Source organism: Balaenoptera musculus, chromosome 6 (assembly GCF_009873245.2).
Source record: "Balaenoptera musculus isolate JJ_BM4_2016_0621 chromosome 6, mBalMus1.pri.v3, whole genome shotgun sequence".
Lineage (NCBI taxonomy): Eukaryota > Metazoa > Chordata > Mammalia > Artiodactyla > Balaenopteridae > Balaenoptera > Balaenoptera musculus.
In genome coordinates, this window is record NC_045790.1 from 79790591 (window position 1) to 79814216 (window position 23626).

The following is a 23626-nucleotide window of genomic DNA, read 5'->3' on the forward strand; positions in this document are numbered from 1 at the left end:
TTCAGCCTTGGCTTATGCCCCAGTTCTCAGGCGAACTTGCAGTGTGACCTGGACCAGATGGTCTCTTCTCTGAGCCTCAGTGACCACATCTGCAAACCTCGGGAGGTCCAGGCGTTCCAAGGGCGGTTCCAGCTCTGACATCCTCCGACTCCACTCTTGGAGAACGCTGGCTGCGGTACTCCGCGGCAGAAGGCGACACACAGCTGGGCCTTAACAAAGAGCCCGGGTCTCGGGCAGGTTCCCGCCCCCAGCAGGTTTTGGAAAGTCTGTGCGGCCGAGGGGCGGGGCTTCAGCGCGCCGCAGCCAATCACCAAGGGCCCAGGCCGCCGGGGCGGGGCCTCCGCGAGCTGCGGCGGCGGGCAGGCTGGGTCCGAGCATCCCGCGGCTCCGGACCCCCGGCCCGGACATGGCGACCGTCCGGGCCTCCCCGCGAGGCGCGCTACTGCTTCTCCTGGCCGTGGCGGGGGTCGCGGAGGTGGCAGGGGGCCTGGACCCGGGCAGTGCGGGTGAGTAACTGCTGGAGCAGCGGTTCGGGGCGGTCCGGAGCGGCCGCCTCAGCGCTCCAAGATGGCGCGGGGCAGGGGGCGGGGGTGCCGGCGACCCCCAGACCCGGCCCAAGTCTGGTGACCCAGGGTCCGGAGGTCCCAGCAGGCTGCAGGAGGAGCTGAGGCGGGACGAGCAGGACCCCTCTCCACGCTCGCTCTCCCCGCCCCGATCTGCTGAACTGGGAGCGGTGACCCGGGTTCGAGGCCTTATTCTGTCACCCACCGAGCAGGGGCCCCCAGCTCAGCCCTTATCCCCTCACCCGGCTCGGGTCTCTGTCCGAAGAGGGTGAAATGCCTTTGCCCAGGATGGTCGCGAGGGTTGGATGGGATTTCTGAGGTGCCGCCGCCTTACCCCCGCCCTGGCCAGTTATTGTTGCTTGTTCCTTGACCCGCGGTTCAGAAAGGCCGACCTCGGGCAGCGAGGATTGATGGGCCCTGCAGCCTGCCTGACTTCTGAAGTCTCAGAAGAGAATAGATCCAAGCCTCCTAAATCCGATTCTGCTGCCGTTCGCTGTGGGTATGCTGTGTGTCCAAGACAGCGCTGGGCTCTGGCAGGAGACAGATTAAAAATCAGTAAACTGTCTCTTTGGGGGCTGACTGGCTTGAGGAAAGTTTTGTTCTTGCTCTAGAGGAATTAGACCACGAGTGGATAGCAAGCTGTTCAGTGCTTATTGAGTGTCTCTCACGTGCTGGGCTTTTAGGAGTTGTTGCCATCTCCTGCTTTCCAGCAGCCCTGGCTAGGAGGTGGGGTGCAACAAGACATGAGCAGCTCGAATTCAAGGCAGAAGGGTCCAGAGGAGATGAAGGGCTGTGAGTGCACAGAGGGAGAGAGATGATGGATGATGTCCACCTAGGGTAGGAAGAAAATTGAGTGATGCCCCAACTGCACTAGATATTAAAAGATGGCTGGGATTTGTACATGCAAAAGTGGTGGAGAAGTGCATTGCTTACAGGGAGACACACCTAGAAAGAGCAAAATCAGTCTCAAGGTTATAAGGTAACTTACAATGTTAAAAGTTTTTTTGTTTTTTGTTTTTTTTTTTCGGTCAAGAGTATTTAAAGAAGGGAGAGGATTGTCAGGAACCTGGGGTTAGATAGTTAATTATAATTGGATTCTAACAAGCTGTCAATTAGACAAATCAAAGGAGAGAGAGAGACAGAATGCTGTGTATTCGTGGCTAAATCAGCTTACCTTTCTGGGTCCCATTTTTCTCATTAAGTTAAAGAAATTGAACTAAAGCACTTTCAAAGTTATGGTTCATTAGAAAATTAGTCGTCCATTCTTATTCTACAACTAGTCAATTCTGTGGGAGATAGTAGGGTAGAATATAGTTAAGAATATTTGAACAAATTAGTTAGCTTTAGTCTCTTTGTGCTTTAATATCCACATTTATTGTATACAGAAATTCTCATAGATTTTATTGTGAGAATTGAGGTAATACATGTATAGCATTTAGAATAGCATATAGTAAGCACTGAAATGTTAGCTCTTAAGGTTGGGAAACACTGTACACTGTACCCCTCTCTTATAAATTCACAAACACGTTAGATTCATAATAATTCACAAGGATTCCTGTAGTAAAGAAACTTGTTGCTGGGAGAATAGAGAAATGGGGAACTGACTGCTGATGGGTATGCGATTTCTTTTAGGGTGATGAAAATGTTCAGAATTGGAAAGTGGTGAGCACAGTTCTGTAAATGTACTAGAAACAACTGAATTGTGCCTTTAAAAGGATGAATTTTGTGGTATATGATTGTTAAAAGATAAACTGAGGCATATTAAAATGTTAAGAGTTTATTTGAGCAAAAATTGATTTGAATTGGGCAGTGCCAAATGGGAAGTAACAGGAGCTAGCGGAAGGACTTTTATGGAAGAGGTGGAAACAAAGCAAGGAAATATTCGATTGGTTATAGCTTGAGCAGGTGCCTTATTTGGGAAAGTCCAGGTGGCTGTTTGTGATTGATTGTCCTTAGGGTTCTGATTTCTTAACCTTGGGGCACTATAGGCTTAGGTTTTGGTTTGCTTAGGTAGGCTACTGAGGCATTGAAGCCGCCGCCTCAGTCTAATGGCCTCCTTGTTTTATTAATTTAACATGATTTATATCTCAATAAAATTATTACGCAAAGAAAGAAAGAAACTTGTTTGCTTAAAGAACTCTTTTTTTTCTTCATAACACCTAAAGCACACTTTAGAAAATTCTGGGCTAGATGATTTCTAAAGGCCCTACCAGTTCAAAAAGTCCATGACAATATAGAGTTTGCATTGTTTAGTAAGAAGAAAAATTCCAAGTTTGATGTAAAAGTGAGATTTGTTCCTTTTACTAAATTCTTAGGCATATATTGCCTGGTTCCTTACATAAAAGACATTGAGTAATACAATGGACAAAGGCTTCCACTGTGGATTTGTATAAACTGTGGAAAACGTTCTTCAATCCTAAACAAAAATTAAGAACACAATATTAAATTGTATTTCATTGAAGGCCTGACTTGTATTCCTGCTCAGACAGTCTTCTTTCCCATCTCCTTACCCCATCCAAAGTCGGGTACTCCTGTCTCCTCTGGTATAAAGTGTTTCACAAGTCTCATCTGTTCTGACTTGCAGATTTTTGTTCCTGTTGGGGGAGAGGGGGTGAGGGAAGGAATCATTTGACTTGCTCAATTATTATTATCTCCTGTGAAGTTTGGCCACACCCTCCTCATTGGAGTAATGCCACACTTCCTATCCTGTGTACTTTCTGGTCTCCTCAACACCCCCAGCTCTCCTCCCCAGCACCTCTGGTGTTCCCTTTGGAGGATGGGATGGAACCCTATGCTGCAGTCTCAGGATCTGTGTGTCATGGCACCTGATATTAGCTCTGTTTCTATTTAAGATATTTTCTAATAGTACAAAAGAGAGAAAGAGGTAACATTAAGGGCTAGGTTTCAATAAGTTGACATTTAAGAAATTATGTAATAGCCTAGAATCCTGAAAAAGAATGTAATGAATTTTAAGTTAGAAAAAGCAACCGCCTATCTGGAGGAATGTAATAAGAAGCAGATTCTCTTCCCTAAGAACTATCTTGGCCCACACTGTACAAAGAGCTAGAATTGGTGATAGACCAGATATGACAGTTTATTCTGGTGTGCTACTAAAAGTTCCTATCTTATATCCATAGATTTAAACAGTCTTTCATTAATCATACTTTTCACCATATGCCACTTCTGGAAGAAAGTGGGACAATATCAAGGAGGTGGTTTTTATATATTATAAATGTGTTTTTTTAAAAGAGCAAAACAGATACTACAGGGGTTTGTTTATTCAAAAAATATTTGCATGCTTACTATATGTCAGGCACTGTTCTAGGTGCAGGGTTGCTGCTCTCAAGGGGCTTACATTCTAGCAGAGGGGAGACAGACAATAAACAGTTAAATAAAATGATTTCTGGTAGGGATAAATACGCTGTGAAGGAAACACATAGATGGTAGCGTAGAGCAACAGTCCCCAGTCTTTTCGGCACCAGGGACCGGTTTCGTGGAAGACAGTTTTTCCGCGGGGTGGAGGGAGGGGGGAGGGGGATGGTTCGAGTGGTAATGCTAGCAGTGGGGAGCAGCAGTTGAAGCTTCACTCACTCGCGCTCCACTCACCTCCTGCTGTGTGGCCCGGTTCCTAACAGGCCACGGGCCACCAGTCCATGGCCAGGGGTTGGGGACCCCTGGCGTAGAGGGGAGTGGTTCTTAACATAGTGATGACAAGAATGGCTTCTTTGAGAAGGTAAGGTTCTGAACTGAAATCTGAAGACCGAAGGTGCTGTCCTTAGAAAAGACCGGGGTGGAGACCAGGAAATACATAGGCCCTAAGGCAGGAAAGAACAGAAGGTCAGTATGGTTGCAACATAGTGGGCAGGAGAGTAAACCAGGGCTAGATGGTGCTGGGCCTTGCAAAAAGCCACGTAAGGACTGTGGATTTTATTCTATATACAAATAAAAACCAATGGACTTTTAAGTAAGAGATAAGTGCTTTGATTTCTATTTTAGATCACGCGGGCTGCTGAATGAAAAAAAGTGATCGTAATAGGGTAAGAGTAAAAGCAGAGCTACTAGAAGCCCATTTAGTAGTCGAAGCAGGAGATAATGTCTTACAGTAGAGTGGTGGTGGAGATAGAAGAGGAGAGATTCAAGATATATTGCTGTTGGATTGGATGTGGGAAGTGAGGGAAGGAGGCAGTAAAGATTATTTATAGATTTTTACCTTGAGCAACTTAGTGAAAAATAATGCTATTTACTGAGGTTGAGAAGATGGGGAGGAGCAAGTTGGAGGGTTGGCAGGTGAGTCAGGAAGAGAATCAAAATTTCCATTTTTGTATGTGTTTAAGATGGATATTAGGAATAACTCCCCTTGGTCCATTGCTTTATAAACTTAATTTCATGCCTGTAAGTATTCCATTCAGCAAATATTTGTTAAGGGGTTAATAGTGCCAGACACTGTGATAGGCACTAGGTATATAATGTGGTAAGCAAAAACAGACATGGTCTCTGCTTTCATGGGGTTTAAGGTTTATTGAGAACATCAGACATTAAATATCACCAAAAAGTGTATAATATCTACACTGCTAATATTTATATGGTTATATTAGTACATATCCATTTATATTCTAAATCTGAATATATTTGAGGAAAAGTGTGATTTAGTCAAGTAATGGATGCTGTAGAGCACATAGATTACATGAAGAAGACGTCAAGAAAAGTATAAGTATTAAGAGAAACATTTTGACCATGGACTATACCATTGGGAGCCAGACATTAATACTTTCAGATCCCTTGTTTTACACATGGGTGTCCTATGGCATAGAATGGGGAAGGGAATTATCTGAGAGTACTGGCTATTAGCATCTGCAGGGAGGATCTGAGGAGTCATTTGCTTTAGTTGTTTCATAATGATGAATGATAATGTGTTAAGGCTCTTTTGACCCCCAAAAGAACAGAAACCAGGGTTGCTCAGGATTAGGGAGCTAGTTTTATAGCATCTAACAGGGAACACATGGAAATCCAAGCATAGGAAATTGAGCACAGCACAACCTCAGGGACTGCTGTGGGAACTGGAAAGCTGCCAGCAACCAAGACTACTTTTAGAGACAGTCTCTCTCTCTACCTCTCATAGAGTCTCTCTGTACATCTCTTGCATTTCCCACTCTCCACCAACCAGCTTCCTCCTTTTACTCATGGTTTCTGCACACCATAAAACTTCCTCAGCCCCAGCTCATCTTGACCTTATAGATGCAGAGCCCACCACCAACTGGCTGTATACCTCTGTGCCTGTGCATATGATTGGGTCCAGCTTATCTTTTGACCTGGGTCAAAAACTCATATGATGTTTGCTAAATCATGGCTTGGTCACCGTGTGAAATATGGTATGGCAGTGGTATAGTGGGAGAAATAAACTTTTTGTACTTTTTTTTCTGATTAAAAAGGCATTGTATAAATAGGAAATTATTACTTATTAACCAATGAATAACTAAAATTTTTCGAGCTGAGCACTGTGCTAAATGGGTACAAGAAGTTTCCGTTCAATCTGGAGATACCATTAGTACACACATGAAATTATTAGAGTTAAGTGTTAAAGCTTCCAGTTCTGACTGGAATAGTAGGACATTAAATAACCAAAAAACCAACATGGCCTGGAGTTGTTGGAGAAGAAAGGCTTACTAAGAGTTGAGTTGGGATTTCAGCCTTGAAAGATGTTTAGGATTTATGTCAGCAGGAAAGAGGGCACTAAACATTTCAGGCAGAAGGCTGTGTTCATGGTAAATGTAGGCTTTCCTTGTTAAAAAGTAATAGAAGATCAGGGAAGGGGAGGTAAGAAGACGACTTGGAAAATTTAGAACTGGAATAGCAGGAAGCCATTGTAGGCCCTTAGATTAGAAGAGTGACATCATGAAAGGTCTATTTAAAAATTAATCTGGCACTCACTGATAATAGAAGAGAATAAGCATAATTGGCTGTTGTAGCAGTGCAGTATGAGGCAAGCAATGGAGAAGGATATCCATCTGTCTAGATAAATAAAGCGGTATGACAAGATGTTAGCAGTGTTGAATCCAGGTGGTGGGTATATAAATAATCATTTTATTGTTTGGCTCTTCCTTGGCTGATGATATATTTTATGTATATACACATATATATATATCATTAAAGGGATAAATGTGACAATTGTAAGAATGCATTTATAAGTTAAAGTTGCAGTTGTCATTTAAATGTTTTTAAAGTGATTGTCAATTTCCAGGCTGTTTTAGAAATAAAAATTTGATTAAAAGTAAGATGAGATTTTTAAAATTAGCGTATCTTTTTTATTTGAAATGACTGTTTTCCGCTATCAGCTTGGATTTAGTTTTTTCCCCTTCAATAGTGCAGGATATATATATTTTGTTCTAGTAATTCTCTAGGAATACATTAATTAGAAGGAATCTTTATTTTCTTTAGAAAAGAAAACAGGACTGGCTTTTCATTAACCAAATTGAATTACAGCTTTTGGGAGGCTTCTGTGGCAAAATCTCTTTTAACTTCAAAAATCCTATAATTCTGTGAATATTTTAGCTTTAGATTAGGGTGTGTATTTGTTTTTAAATGCTGGTTGGTCTTAGAAGTTGCATTTTTCCCTTGTGGCTGGAGCATGTGCTTCCTGCTTACTTGCCTATCTTTAGTAGACATGTGGTCCAAACCAGCAGACAAACCTTGATGTTTCTAATTATTGGATGATTCTACTCACATATTTCTAGATTACATTAATACCTTCTTAAACCCAATATACATGGCCTTTAGTAAGCAGTTTTTGGTTTTTATTAATTTTATAATTACAGACTTTTGGAATAAGAATGCAAAATATGACGCTCTTCCTTATGTCTCTAATGAGGATAACACCTGTGCTGTTTATTTTCGTCCTGTCAATATCAAGTGTTATTTTGAACTAATTTACCTTTATCTGTTCAGTTCCATTTTATGAAAATAACCAGAGTTTTAAACTATTCTTGAAGAACTAGAAATTAGGTTAGAATCAAATTATAAAAACAAAACATTTCTAGAATTCACTGTCTTCTCTTGTATAAAACATTAGGCTTTGGAGAGTTTTTTTGCACTCTAATAGTTCAATGACCCAATTAATCCATTTTAAAAGCTCTAAAAAAGACAAAGACCTTTAATTGCCACATTAATTGTGTTTGAATCCTTTGCCCTCATTCTTAATGAAGGCATATGACTAGATGTCTATTTGTAGATATTTATTTCTTAAAAAATATGCAGTGTTTAAGATTCTGGTAAGTTTTTGTTGTTTCAAAGAAAGAAAATTGTGTACTAATATAGCGATGACTAAGGTTAAAAATAAAGTGTGGAAAATGTGATGGAGTGTAGGTCCCCTAGCCTGTTCTAGGAGGGTGGCAGTCCTCTCAAGGGAGGAAATGTACTATTACAGAGGAATGCTTGGTTGGGAGGGGGAAGGGCATTATTACCAGAAGACTTCAGGCTGCTCTCTTTAATCCCATTTTGTCAGAAATTTCAGAAGGCTTTTGGAAAGACTAGAAGGGAATATGTCAAAATGTCAACACACGTTCTGGCAGGACAGTGGGAATATTAGGTCATTTTTCTTCTTTTCCAAATTTTGGGGTTTCTTAATGAAAAAATGAATTATTTTAAAATTTTAACTTTGGTGGCCACTCTACTATAAATTTGACCTTCACCATTAAATAGGAAAAAAACAGGCCTTTATATTTTTAATAAAACCTTTCATTGTTATTGGAGTTTTAATTATGACATGTTTTATGTTTCTGTTCTAAATAGACCTTTGCTCCAAGAAACTTTTTTCCAAAAATCCTTAGGCCCAAGTCAGACTCTTGTCTGCCTGACTGTTTACTTTTTGCTAAGCCTGTGCTTATTGGGACCATATGTTATCCTGAGCTATCTTTGCTCTTGATCAGCTGGATTTTCTGCCCTCGTGTGACCTTTGTGTTGGGGGACAGTAGAAAGTGGCAGCAACTTGAGCACTTCAAAAGAGCACATCAGTATCACACAGGAGCCTCCCCCCCCTTTTTTTCCTGCCTGTCCTCTCCATTCTAATGCGGCTGGGGACATAACAGAATCTTAGAAGAGGGGATCGGCATGGTGTGGCATGGCAGGGGAGAAGGGGTGTTGTGAGAAAGTCTCATGAGTGAGTGGGCCCTCCCTCGAATTAGTAGCTTCTAAGAAAGTAACTACAGCCTATAAACAAGGAATTTTTTAAATTTCTGAAACTTAATGGAATTTCTATATGTTTTTCAGAATTTTAAAGTCAAATGTTTAGAACTTTAAGACAGCTTTTCCCACATAGTATTAGAAAGCCAGCCCCACAATAGTCTTTTATGAAACTAAACTATAGTGGTATAATATCACTATATATCACAGTAATATCATACACCCTGTCATTGTTTTACGGATTAACAGTGATCGGTTTTGAACTTAAAGGATTGTTGGTAAGAGCTAAAGAGGACCTTTTTTATTCATTCATTTCTCCCCAATACTAATCCTACCTTCAATCAAAAAAGCTCTGCTTTCACATATACTGAAATTGTATAGATTTCATTTAAAGAGATGATGTTGCATATATATATATAAAACCATTGTATTTGATCTACCTGCCTGAAATATAATATTATTATGTCCTTGTCTCTTTTGACTTAGCAGTCTAAACAGGCACTGATCAATGTAGTTGTATCTTTTTTTTCCAGTCAACATCACTCTAGAATAGTAACATGCCCCCCTGCTGATTATCTCTATCACCAATTTATTAATTTCTCTGGGCCCATAATGCTGCTTGGCAAATTTTTCCTTTTCTCTGATATTTCTCAAATTGGCATTCTGAAATGTTAATACGTGGCATGAAAAAAAGTATTCTGTGCTCTGAGAAATCTGTCTACTTAGATCCCTTTTTAGGAGATTAATGATGCATATTAACATATTAAAACCTTCATAAAATCCTACAGAAAAGAATTCTCTTTAATTTTTTAATCCTTTGTTTCCTAATTTATTTGAACATGAAACATTTTCTCTTGAGGGATAGATATTAACAATTCATGAAACAGTGTTTCATAGAACAGAAGTTTGAGAAACATTTATAGTTGCCTCCTTTATTCTCTACAATGGCTGTTCCAGACCTCTACAACCTCACCTCAAGCCCAACACCATCTCAATCCTTTTTGTTTTCAGACCTAATCTCTACTTCACTGAGATAATGGAGGCTTACGTGTAATATATCCAAAACAAAATTCACTATCTTTTTATCATTTAACCTTACATTATAGGTATAATAATAGAATATAGTCCATAGGGTAATTGTGAGGGTTGAATGAGATAATACATAAAGCAAGCAGTAAAATTCTGGCATGTAGAAAGTACACAGTACCTAGTAGTTATTATTATTAAATGACAGTCTTCCCTATTAGATTGTAAGCTTCTTGAAGGCAAAAACCATGTTCTGCAACACAGCACCGTCCTTGACTTGAAATAGGTACTCAGCAAAAGTTTGTTGAGTTAAAATGGATAGTAATAGTAATAATTGTTGAATAAATGGTTTGTGTAACCATCTGGCTTAGCTTAATCATCATGTTTATTTAACAATAGGCAACATCAGGTGTTTATTTTTTCTCCCTAGGTGCACTGTGTTGTAATCATTCAAAGGATAACCAAATGTGCCGTGATGTATGTGAGCAGGTAAGCTTACATAATAATTGTAGAAGATATTATTTAGTATAATTGTTCTGGAGAAATCTGCTGGGCAGCACTTAAAACAAGTGTTCAGAGTTCACATCACCAATGATGGAACAAATTAACGTGTGTCTGCTGACATGATGGAGCACAGTATCTTAAGTAGGATTCTTGCCCAAAATACATAACCTAAATCATGAGGAAACAATAGGGCAAACCCAGATTGAGGGATATTCCTCAAAACAACTGCCTGTACCCTTCAGAGGTATCAGTGTTATAAAAACAAAGGCTAAGAAGCTTCTAGATTAAAGGAAACTAAAGAGACAACTAAATGCTAGTGCATAATCCTGGATTGGGTCCTGGAATTAAAAAAAAGATTGCTATAGAGGACATGATTGAGATAAATTGGTGAAATTTAAATATGAACTGTAGGGACTTCCCTGGCAGCACAGTGGTTAAGAATCCACCTGCCAATGCAGGGGACACGCGTTCAAGCCCTGGTCCGGGAAGATCCCACATGCCATGGAGCAGCTAAGCCCGTACGCCACAACTACTGAGCCTGCACTCTAGAGCCGGTGAGCCACAACTGCTGAGCCTGTGCGCCACAACTACTGAAGCCTGCGTGCCTAGAGCTCGTGCTCCGCAACAAAGGGAAGCCACCGCAACAAGAAGCCCGCGCACCGCAATGAAGAGTAGCCCCTGCTCGCCACAACTAGAGAAAGCCCGCACGCAGCAATGAAGACCCAGCACAGCCATAAATACATACATACATACATACGTACATACATACATACATTCATACTGTAATAATATTGTACCAGTGCTATGATCTGAATTTGATGATTATATTGTGGTTAGCAAGGACGGTGTCCTTGTTCTTACGAGATATGTGCTGGGATTTAGGAATGATCATGTCTGTAATGAATTCTAAATGTTTCATCAAAGTAATAGTAATAATCTGTATATGTAGAGAAAGTTAAAGCAAATGTTGCAAATGTTAGTAATGGGTGAATCTAGATGAAGGCTATGTTGGTGTTCATTGTACTATTTTGGAAACTTTTCTGTGGTTTTGAATTTTTCTGCTTGAGCGTTTTTAGGCAGGTTCCACTGAGACAGTAGCTGTTTGTGTCTTACCTTTCTTTCATCATCTTGATTGTGTAGTTCTAGTCTTACCACTTGAGAATTAACGACCTCAGTCATCTTTTGAGGAGTTTTCAAGTAATAACCTGGATTTTGTTACTTCTTAAAAATGAGAGCACTACCTAACTGGAATTAAAACTTCTCTCAAACAGTATTATGAATTTAGAAAGATTTTGCAAGATACTCTAAGTATAAAACAAGACAGCTCATCTAAATAGCTGCTAGAGAATTCATGTCAAAACACTATAGCAGATTAGGTTTTCTACAAGTTTACTGCCAGAACGATAGCTTTTGAAAGCAAAAATGGCCTCTTGATGGTGTCACCATAAGGGAGCTTTTAAAGTAGCTCTTCTACTTTTGGAAGCACTGCTTTCCTGACTTTTTGCTTTGTTTCCTCTTGTTTTTGCCACTAAGGTTCCATAGGGTAAATGATTTTTATGAGGCATCTGGAACAGGCAAGGTCTAATTTCTTTAAATATGAAGTGCTAGAAATTCTATAATTTAGCATATTAAGTGAATACTGTAGTCATCCTAATAAAAAAAAACATTCTTCCCTGACCAAGTTCTTAACTAATTGAGAAATAAGGCAAAGGAGTAAGGCAGGTAAAACCCCAAATATTACTTTTATCACTAGTTACACAGATGCTGAATGTAGCATTTATCTCCAGGTAAACACTAAACTACAGAATTAGACTTACTCCCAGAGGAGGAGAGGTAAGGGTTGGGTTATATATGTTCACTTTCCCCTGCCAAACTCAGCAGTCAGATGAGTCAGTCATCGCAATCACGGGAGAAGTGAGAGAGGCCAGGGTGCTAAAATTGCTAGAGCTCACTGAAAATGAAAGGAATTACCAGGAGTGAGGAATCATTATTTCTTCAACCAGTAGGAAATGAAGAAAGGGTGGCGTTCTGCTGATATTTAGGTTTTGAGTTGGAGTGAATACTAGTGCCCTTGATGGCTGTGGAAAGTTAGGAAAAAGATGGTGGGGGGATGAGTTGCTGAATTATCAGTGAAAACCACTATGTGAAGACAGTTGGAGATTTGGAGTTAAAACTTTTAGAATTTGAATTTAGATAAGAAGTCAGGACTGATGTTTTATAATAGCACAATAAGGTGTCAGATGCCATATAATTCAAGAAGTTTGAGATCTGAGAAAAGTCCCTCAGTTTTAAAAAGAGGACTTTTAGAGGAGATATTCTAGAACAGGGACTTTTGTTTGCTTTGTTTGTGCTGAATCCCCCAGTGCTTAGAATCGAAACTCTGCCTTTTCCAATTCCACTACAAATGTGATGTGCTTCCTCCTTCCCTCCTTCTCTCCCTCCCTCCCTTCTTTCCTTTCTTCCTGACTTTTTTTAATTCTTTCTTGCCTTTCGTCGTTGTCTTTTCCCCTTTCTTTTTCTTTTCCTTCTTCTTTTTTTTTTTTTTTTTTTTTTTTTTTTTTTTTGGCATATGGAAATTTATTACTATCCTGCTTTCATCATCAAAACTTATGATCTTGGTCTTTCCTTCTTGCCTTTGTATAAGGCCAAAAGAGAGACATTGGCTACTTTGACAACCTTAAAGCGGACTCCAGGAATGTCACCAACAGCATGACCTTTGCGACCAAATCCAGCAACCAGAACTTCATCATTTTCCTCAATAAAATTCAAACAACCATCATTGGGTACAAAGGCGGTGATTTTTTTGCCATTCTTGATTAGTTGAACCCTGACACACTTCCTGATGGCAGAATTTGGCTGTTTGGCTTCAACCCCTACTTTTTCAAGCACAATTCCCTTGGCATGAGAAGCACCTCCAAAAGGGTTGGCCTTCAGGGCTGTGCCCAAATGGGCTTTCTTGTACTGTTTATCATGCCACTTTTGGTCTCGTCGGTGGCTACGGAGCTTCCTGGCAGTACGAAGACCGCGACACTTGCCCATCCTGCCGGCGCCACGGGCCTCAGCGAAAGAGCCCTTCTTCTTTTTAATCTTTTCATGATGGGAATTTTCAAATATATACAAAAGTAAAGAGAAATACAATAAACTCCCATATTCAGCTTTCTCATTGTTAAGTCAAGGCCAGTTGTGTTTCATTTACAGTCCCATCTACTCCTCCCCCCCCGCGCATTATATTGAGGCAAATTTATATTGAAACAAATCCCAGTTGTCATATCATTTGCTCCATAAATTTTCAGTCTGTATCTATAAATTATAAGTATTTGTTTAAAAAATAACCATATTACCATTACCACTTCTTTAAAAATGTAATACTCAAATATCTAGTTATTTTTCAAATTTATTAACTGTTTAATAAGTTTCATTTTATAAGTTTGAATCAGGACCCAAGTGAGATATAAGCATTGCAGTTGTTTTTTAAATATCTTTTAATATGCGTTTCTCCTTGCAGTTTGTTTAATGGATAAATCTGGTCATTTATCCTGTGGAGTTTCCCACAGTCTGAATCATGCTGTTTGTAACCCTATGGTATCATTTAATGTGTTCCTCTTTCCTCTGTATTTCTGTAATTGGTAGGTAAATTTAAGAGCAGAGCTGTCCAATAGAATTTTCTTCAGTGATCAAAGTATTTCATATCTGTATGATCCAATAGGGAAACTGCTAGCTCGGTGTGCACAGTAAACACTTGAAATATGCTTCAAGAGACTGAGGAACTGAATTTTAAATTTTATTTCATTTTCACTGATTTAAGTTTAAATTTAAATAGCCACGCATGGCTGGCAGCTACCTTATGGAGTAGATCCAGAGGCTTGATCAGATTCAGGTTAGGTTTTGTTTTTGTTTTGTTTGGCAAGTCTTACTCATAAATAGTATTGTGTCTGGTTGTCTCTTTGTAATGTTAGCAGTCATTGTTAATAATTGCCTCAATGCATTAATTCACTAGGAGTTGCAAAATGGTGATATTCTAGCTCTCTTCATTTATTAATTATAGTTTGTGGTTTGGGAGAAAAATGGCTGTTAAAACTAACTGGAGATAAATCCTTTTTCATTGTCGTTAGCATTCATAGACTTTACAATCTTGACTATTTGCAGGTAATAATATATGTAATGATTTAAATTTACAGAGACATTAAATTGTAATTGCATTAATTAAAGTTGTATTTGGAAGTGAGCCAACTAGCCTGTTGAGTGAACTTGTCAACCCCTCAGCAGCTTTATTTAAAAGATGGCTTTGTCTCTATTTTATGGAATTCTGTGGAGAAGTTTTTGCTACAATGCTATTCACACAGTTGTTCTTCACCAATATAAAGGGTATGGCATAGTCTATTTTTCATTGTGGTCAGTTGACTAAAAGCAGTTTGTAGGACAGTTTAGAATAAATTTATTGTTTTTTCTTCCTTTTCTGTTTTTTTTTCTCCCCTATACCCTAACAGGTTAACAGCCTGGTTTTCTCCATTTTTGAGCATTAGACTTGCCATATTTAGATTTTGTTGATTATTTGCCAAGCTAACCAACCTTTCAAGAAATATTGCCTCAACTTAATTTAGATCTTTCCAAAGGTTTTCCGTTTATAAAGGGAAATTGGAAAATATTCTAGACAATTCATATATCTAGAGGACAATAAGTTTACCTCTTCTATTTTCTTGTTGAAAAAAATGCCACAAAACTTTTTTTTTTTTTTTTGTCAAATAGATATTCTCCTCAAAAAGTGAATCCCGACTAAAACATCTGTTGCAGCGAGCCCCAGATTATTGCCCTGAAACAATGGTAGGTCTTATTTAACTTAACTATGGAAGCTTTTGTCTAATGAAGCACTCTAATGAGTTACTTTAGATTTAGCAAATTTTTCAGTGTGATTGGGGTTTGTGGTCAAATAAAATGTTAGATTTAACTAGGTACTTTAAAAAGATCTTCACACAAATTGCTAGATAGAATATTGTTTTTCATCTTTCATTGTTTATTTTATACCTATGTTGTAGGTATATGATATATTCCAGTCTTTAAATTTCATTATAATAGTTTATCTGGAATTGGGAATTTTACTTATTATCATATTTTGACAATTTTATGAAAACCATAATAACTAAGTCTTACATATATTTTGATTTTTAAAAAGTTGGATTTGGGGTAAGGGAAAATGTGTGATTTCTCATTACTTCTGTCTTCCCATTTTCTGGTATATTATAGATACATTGCATTCCTGTCTGAATCATGTAACTTAAAATGCCTCTAATGCGTGGGCCATCCTCAGCGTTTGGGATACTCATGAGCCAGGCTAAGAAAGTCTGAGCTGGCATGAGGGAGCCTCCTTAGATAAGGTAGCTTGGGTTAAATTGGGGGAAGGTTGATGATCAAACAGTTCTGACTGACATATTTTCCTTTAGTCACTCAACAGGCACTTTTATCTCTGTGCTTGGAAACAGTTATCCCAGTAAGCATCCTGAGTAACCATATTTGTCCTTAGTACTCTCAGATGGGAAGATGGGAAAACAGCAAGCAGTATTTTTACACCTCAGTTCTATTTTTTCTTCCCTGAATAGCTGGTTGATACTCATATAGTTTTGGATCATTGATTGTATAGACACAAACATAATCAAATTAGCTATATATAATTTCTGTAGAAACTTTCATATTTAGGAACTGGTTATCTACATAAAAGTCTTTTGGTGATTACAATTTTAGGTTGAAATTTGGAGTTGTATGAATTCATCTTTGCCAGGTAAGCAATAGAAGTGCAACATTTAGCACTTTATTTTTTAAAACTTATTTTGTGATTGTAAAATCTGTGTCATAGTCCTGTAACCTAATGTTTACCCTTGAATTTCTATCCTCTCCTTCCTGTAGGCACCCAAATTTTCAAATGTATAATTAATTCTCATTCACTCAATCCTTAATGGTACTCTTGTCTCCACTTCTACCATTCTATTGAAACTGGTCTTTGAAAGATCACCAGGATCTCTTGGTTCCTAGATCTTATGGCTTTTTCTCAGTACTTATTCTCTTTGACTTCCCTGTGACACTTGATATGATTGACCACTCCCTTCTTGTGACTTTACCTTGGCCTTGTGACTTTGCCCTCTCTTATCCCCACCTCCCCCACACACCGTTCCCCCCATAACTACCACAGTTATTTCTGTGTGTGGTCCTCTTCCCTTCTCTCTCCACATTCACCCTGGTAACCACGTTCCTTCCCAGAACTGTTATCTAATCAGCTCTGGGAAGATAACTTTCAAATCCAAGTCATTGTTCATGACCTCTAGACGTCTTTACCTGGATCTGTGCATCCAGGTGGCATCTGAAGTGCCAATTCAAAACCAAACTCACCTTATAACTGCTTTCTCTTGTGAATGACACTCTAGACTGGAATCCCTCAAGTCATTATCTCTGATTGCTTTTTCTTTTTAGCTCATTGACTCTCTTCTTGTAAAATCTTGCGTCTATCCTCACCATTTCTAGTTCAAGCCTTTATGATTACACCTTTGGGGTAGATTATTGCAATAACCTTGTAACTGGTGTTTCAATACACCATAGGTGTCCTCCCCACCCCCTTCAAAAAAAATCCCTCCGGGGATATCCACTTCCATTAGAATAAAGGCCAAACTCCCTAGCCTGGCATTCATGGTCTCCTAGGATTAAAGCTCATTTTCCAGTCCTGGTTAAAGCCAGTGCCTTGAAAAAAAGGGAGTATATCTTATGTTTCTCTGAATTCTAAAGGCTCTCACACTGTTTGAAGTTTTCATTTCAAACAAATTGTACTATTTGCTTCCTAGAATTGCCCACGTCCTTGCTTGTTCTCCCAGTTATCCCTCTCCCTGGTGTCTGCAATTATATATATGTGTGTATTGTTCCTACCAAACTGTAATCTCCGTAAAGGGTTAAATCATATATTTTATCTATCTCATAGCCCACAAAATACCTAATAGAGTGCCTTGTACATAATAGGGGTTCAGTGAATGTAAATGCTTGTTGAATAATTTAATATTTTCTAAGAGACACTGGATATGTGAAAACAGCAGTAAAATGCTTTATGGTATAAAAGTTCACAGAGTTTATGACCTACATTGATTCCATTCAAAATTCTTTCTAGAATATGAGTGATTCTGAATAGCAAGCAGCAAAGATTGAGAGGAAACTATACTAGGCAATGGGACTAGATGGGAGTCTGTTGCCCTTTATACCATTAAAACATGTAGGGTTACAGAAGCTTATGATATGCAGGATTTTTAGCCAGTTTTAACAATTGGGATTGTTTATGATTATATTTTGAGAGCTTTGTCTGTCCATGGGCCTTTTGTTTGCTTTTGTTTGGTTTGTTTTTTAGCAGAATACTTCTATTTGTTATATTAGGTCTTAGTTTCGTGTAGAGAACTATGTTACATATTGCCTTGAATCCCTGACATTTTTTAAAAATGGAAATAATAATCTAATGTACATGTGGATTTGCAGATCTATGTATTATATGGAAGCAGCATAAAGCATTTCTTAAAAGAGATAAGAAGGAATTTGCAGCATTCCTACAAGTGAATCTTTTCTTTTTTCATAATTATTACTTATATCTCCTAATTTTATCCTAGGAGTTATTCATTGACATTTATGATTGCAAAAAGGGATCTGAAAATTGCATTAGAACACTGTGTAATTTTATCACCTTTTGGTATCACTGTAATTTGGTTGGAGAAATAGAGCTATGCATAAATTGAACCAAAATAGTCATTTTGCCCCACAATAAAGTATACCCATCAAAGTCAGTCATGGCTCACAGGAGGTGTTCCTGTCTGTTTACTAAGTATCAGTTTTTAAACAGCATCGTGTGTTTTATGCTATTCTAGGTATTTAATAATTTGAATGTTGGAATACAATAATACTCATGCCCATTTTTGTTTGTTGGCTTATTAAGTTAAATGGAATCCTTTCCTCTTCTGGTTCATAGTCCAAAGGTGAAGAAAGCCTCTCATTGCTTTCCTTAGCCTGTATATCCTCTAGAGATTCTGTTTACCTAAGAGTGAGAATGAGCTAAAGAGAGTTTAGGGTGGGCAGGGAGAAGAGGGAAAAAAACAAAGGACTTGGTAATTATGCTGTGAGGGACCCTGAGAAGACTGATAGCATTGAGAGTAAGGGTGGGAGGAGGGGCTTCATACTTTTGAGACCCTGCTATCTAAGCTAGCTTTCTTATGGACACCTGCTTTGACTTGTAGTGGTATCCATGAACCAGTTTGGCACTCTATTTGTGTTTGTCACTGCTTATGACCAAAACATTTGAACATTTTGTTTTTAAGGTGTGTTTAAGAAGTCTGATGGCTGGGTTGGCTTAGGCTGCTGTGAACTGGCTATTACCTTGGAGTGTCGACAGGCATGCAAGCAGGTAACACTTGGCGATCAGGCTTTTAAGCAGCGTGGAGTAGAGTTTCAGTTTTGGCTGTGTCTTGGACCTAGCCTACCTCATATCTTTGGAGAGGTGACCCATAAAAGCTGCAAATTTAGCATTTCTTACATGGACCATTTCCTTTTAGACATGCTGCTTTTTCAGTTTTGGCTGCTGCATGTAAGACCCTCAGCCTTCTCTTATTCTTTCTTAACTTCTCTCTGCCACACAAAGAAAGAATATTATAGGAATCAAGGCCTTTTGTATTCTGCCTATGGTCATGCTTAGTCAATGCTGAATGACTCCAAATGGTCTTGTAAATTTCAGGCATGCTTGGATGAGAGCAGTTGACACAGTTGGCTTATTTTGCTTTCATCTTCCCTCTGTCTTTCATCATGGGTTTACTCTGAGTATGTTCTTTTATACCTTCTCTGCTCCTAAGGTGAGCGTGACTCCTACAGTGAATTATGACTTCTCTTTGATTTGATATATCTCAGGTCCAATTCAAGTTAGACCCCTGAACTCTTCCTCACTGTGTATATTTTCATAGTGGTTCCTCAGAGTGCTGTGGAAAAACTGGTCTCCTGGCTCCTCATACTCCAAATGGTGGGAGTATGGAAAACTGGGAAATTTAAGTGTCCCTAAAACTAAACTGGAAAGCCTTCTCTTATTTTCTCCTTCTAGTGACTGGTCTCTAGACAGGAGTATATGAGACATGCTGATGCCTTTGCTTTCATACAGACCACTGAGCCACACTCTTTGGGCAGCACATAGCCTAGCTATCTGCTATTCTCCTCCAGGCATTGAGATGAAACTGAGTTGTAGAGGATTTGAGCTATAGTACATCTAGTGGGCCACAGAATAGTTGCCAGTCCATTCTGCTTCTTGCTTTCCCTGTCCTCATCAGCTGGTCTATTCAGAATTGCATGAGCTTAGGTGATAGAACAGGAGGAAATAGAACAAGGAACCGGAGTCCATGGCTTTGGAACTACGTCTCTAAATGAGGATTATCATCATGTGGAAGAACAGCCACCCCTCAGCAGATTTGTTTTGGCTTGTTTTTTATAGAAAGTGTATACTTAAATGTAGTAAATAACCTTCTGTTTTTCTGTGTGTCAGTTTCCTCATCTGTAGAAGGAATAATATCTTCTACATAAACTTGTTAAGAAAATTACATAAAAATAACTTATTAATTGCCTGGCATTGCCTTTCCCTCTTTAGCTGTCTCCTCTGTTATATATGGATCTTGGCTCATATGGGAACTTAAAACATGAAGGGTTAAAGAAAAAGCAAACTATAAATGCCCTAGCAAAACTTCACAAGAAAATTCACTGCAGCAGAGCTTCAGAGCTTCACAAGAAAATTTGCTACAGAATGGAATTCAGCTTAAAAAAAAGTCCTCTGTTTACAGTTCCTTCAAAGTTATCTAGTTTCTGAAATAACAAAAGGACTGTGTCATTATGTGAGATAAAAGCCATAAAAGTTAGAGTGAAATTCTAGCATATCTGGAGCTAATGTTTGTTTAATGTGGATTAAATAAATTAATGCAGAAATTTGTTATTTTTTAGGCATCTTCAAAAAATGATATTTCCAGAGTTTGCAGAAAAGAATATGAGGTATGCATTTTATTTAACAAATTTGGATAGATTAATTAGATGTTATCAGAATTGATAAAATCGCTCAAATTTTAAAAATGAATTCATTGTTAAATAAATTGCCTTTTACTTTACAGAAAATATGGCCTTGAGAAAAATGTGATTTACCTTTTTTAGAAATGTTATAACTTTAATTAACTTGTTGAAATTAAATGTTAATTTGAAAGAAATGCCTAAATCACATATACAGAGGATTTAACCTATAATGTTTTCATAATAAAGCAACTGGTTGTATCCAAGGTTGTAAAATAGTTTTCCTTAGGTTCCATATCCTCTTTTGCCCCTTTTCCTATACCTTGATCCATCCAGGTATCCACCTTTATCAACTACCTCTAATTGGAAGAAACAAAATCACATTGCTAGTGTGAGTAGCTTCAGACTTTCCTAGCATCTTACATTTGCGGGGGGAAGGTACATACCAAATTACAAAGGCTGTATTAAATCTGAAGGACTCTTGTCTTCCAATGGTGGTGTTTCAAGCACTGTGGTATCTAGATTGGGCGTGGGGGGGACACAGGTTGAGGAGGGACAGAGGTAGAGGAGGTATTTCACACCAGGCAAATATGTACAAAAGATTGTCCCTAATGTGATAAAGCTCCTCACTGGGACTACTTTGTTCAGTTCCTAGAACTTCATTGTTAAGTATGATAATATTATTATTTTTTATAGTGTAAGACCGTGTAATTAAGCATACTTAAGCACATATGCCTCATTCATCATTTGTATGTATAAACATTGGGATTCCTATTGCTTTTAATAGTCTGTATTCTCTTGGAGAAGAAAGATAGACCAACTCTCTTAACTGCTTCTAGATTATAGTTCTGATTTTTTTTTTTCTTTTCTCAAAGCCTGTAATTATATCTCTTGATTAATATTTTGGAATTGGAAAAATCTTATTTATCTTTTGTTCCTTTGTACTATTGCTAAGTTATATCTGTTTCTCTGAAGACAAATTTCCAAATTAACTGCAACTCTTCTCTGTTCTTATTGAAAAGAGCCTTTCTACAAAGAAGTAAAAGATCTTTCTTTTTTTTCTTCTCTCTCTACCTTTGAAATAACTAGTTTTAGTTTCTCTTGAACAGAGTGGCTAACTGTGATAATTCCTTCTTTTCTCCCACATGATGTCTGACACTGTCCATCTCCTGTAGCCTGTCCTCCATTATTTTAGTGTGCTTCCTTCTCTTGTCTGGATTTCTGCATTGCCCTAGGAAGTCTGCCAGTATGTGTTGATGAAGGACGGGACAGGAAAGGTAAGAGAGATAAACACTGTCCTATGAGAGAAATACTAAGAGTAGTTTACCTTTTCCAGTCTATCCTCCCCTATTTGGCCTAGAATTAAGCAGCTATCTTGCAAAAATATACATGCCAAGAAGGTTCTTTCGCATATATATAAACGTAAAATATATATATGTAAAGTATACATGTGTTTTATATATATGTGTGTGTTTTATATATATATAAAACTGACTGTACAAATTATTCAAGATAATTCAAGATTCAATTTGATTTTTTATATGTTATTTAGAAATAAAAAGAGAGGCAAGAGCACTTTAACACAGAAAGAAGTTTCTGCATTATAAGCCCCAAATAACAGTCACTCTCACTGAATTGGTAAAGTCTTGTCTAGACACAATGGCTATTTGTTATAAAGTGAATTGGGTAACATTGGTGTAGATCAACCTATTTTAACTGGATTAATTGCTTATTAACATTAGAATAATTTATAAAACTAGGCTTTTGGTACCTTTTCCTTAACCCTGGAGTGGTCCCTGGAAGTGAACTTCCAGATGTGTAAGCTATTCCTTTAGGCTTACAACTTTAGGGGTTAACATTTACCCTGAAGGATGGTGTTGTGTAGTTTGACTAGAGATTCAGAGAATGAGCGGTTATATTTGAAGGAGCTAATGTTTATCTTTACTGATAAGCTGCTGCAGAATCCCCTTTGAGGAGATTTCCTGAGAAATTTACTTACATGAATAAAGTTTAAAATTTTTATGCCATCTAAGATTGTTTTGTTCCAACCAAGCTAAGATAAACTAGTAAAATGTAAAGCATTTTTATGTCTGATTTTATAGTATCTGGTTTCTTTTTTATGCAAATCAACAAATATTTATTGAATAGTGAGAGGCAGTTTTATTATATTAGAAAGAAAACAAACTTTCGGGAATTCCCTGGCGGTCCAGTGGTTAGGACTCCGTGCTTCCACTGCAGGGGGCATGGGTTCGTTTCCTGGTCGGGGAGCTAAGATCCCTCATAGCTGCACAGCGTGGCCAAAAATAAATAAATAAAATAAAATTATCTTAAAAAAAGAAAGAAAACAAACTTTGGAGTCAGACCTAGGTTAGAATTATGGTTAAGCTACATATAGCTCAACTTCAAATACTAAAGAATTAATTATACCTGAGTCAAGATAGTTAAAATATGTACTGAACGTGCAAGAACTCAAGGAAATTGGAAAGCAGACTGAGCATGTTGGGAGTTAACAGGGAAAACTTTGCAAAAGAGAGGCCTGAAAGGATTGGTATAATTTGGGTTAGAAGACTGGATCAACAGCATGTTAGCAAAAATGCACATGACTGAGGTGGGGGGTAAAAACGAAGATAGGCCTATTTTGGGCTGAGAATCTGCTTGGATAGGCAAAGTGGGACCAGATCCTGGAAAAATGATATTTTGGGGCTCAGCCCATTATTAAGTAGAGGGAGATGATAAAGATTCTGTGATAGGAGACCAACATAACAAATGAAAGTCCAATATTTTAGAAAGCTTCAAGTCTTAGGTATGTGCAGGCTAAGTTTTAGATCCCCCAAATTCCTCTAACTTAGCTAAAAACAAATAAGGCCCACAACTAGGATGATAGCAATAGAATTGAGTATTTGGGAATAAATCAGAGATTTGAAGGTAGAGTCCATCATTCAGGATTTGTTATAAAGGATTGAATATAGGAGATGATGTTCAGGGAAATATAAAAAACAATTAGTGAATTGGGAGATAGGACTAAAGAAGTTATATGGAAAAGCAGCGCAGGATAGGCTGAAAGAGAGTTTAAGGGACATGGAGGATAGAGGAAGTATTCTAATTGGAATACTCAAAGAAGAAGAAAGAATATGGGACAGAGGCAGTGTTTAAAGAAGCCCAAGAAATCCCCAGCAGAATTTTTTTTTTAAAGCCATATGTTACAGATATACCTCATAGCCACAGGTCTTAAAAGCAGTCAGGAAAAAAGACATTGTCTTCAAAGGAGGTCAACAGCTGATTTTTCAGTAGCAACAGAGGAAGCCAGGAACAGT

At 38.2% G+C, this 23626-nt stretch overlaps 2 protein-coding genes across 5 annotated transcripts in view; one reads left to right on the forward strand and one right to left on the reverse strand.

Annotated features, from left to right (window-relative positions):
- The first annotated feature begins 359 nt into the window (after positions 1–359).
- Positions 360–23626, forward strand: part of RECK (reversion inducing cysteine rich protein with kazal motifs) — a 76507-nt gene continuing 53240 nt past the window's right edge. For 3 of the 4 annotated variants that reach the window (XR_005020375.1, XM_036856207.1, XM_036856209.1), the window contains exons 1-6: positions 360–506; positions 10195–10253; positions 15015–15089; positions 16005–16041; positions 18599–18684; positions 20253–20300. Coding sequence is in view for 3 of the 4 variants with exons in the window: in XM_036856207.1 (XP_036712102.1) it covers positions 407–506; positions 10195–10253; positions 15015–15089; positions 16005–16041; positions 18599–18684; positions 20253–20300 (405 nt within the window). In the remaining variant the exon portion in view is untranslated. Of the gene's footprint in view, positions 507–10194; positions 10254–15014; positions 15090–16004; positions 16042–18598; positions 18685–20252; positions 20301–21487; positions 21590–23626 lie in introns of those variants that run through there. The other variant, XM_036856208.1, reaches the window with a different exon arrangement.
- On the reverse strand, positions 12800–13340 carry LOC118897222 (40S ribosomal protein S23). The gene has a single exon (XM_036856210.1). It carries the CDS (start codon positions 13305–13307, stop codon positions 12876–12878), a length of 432 nt encoding a protein of 143 aa, XP_036712105.1. The 5' UTR covers positions 13308–13340; the 3' UTR covers positions 12800–12875.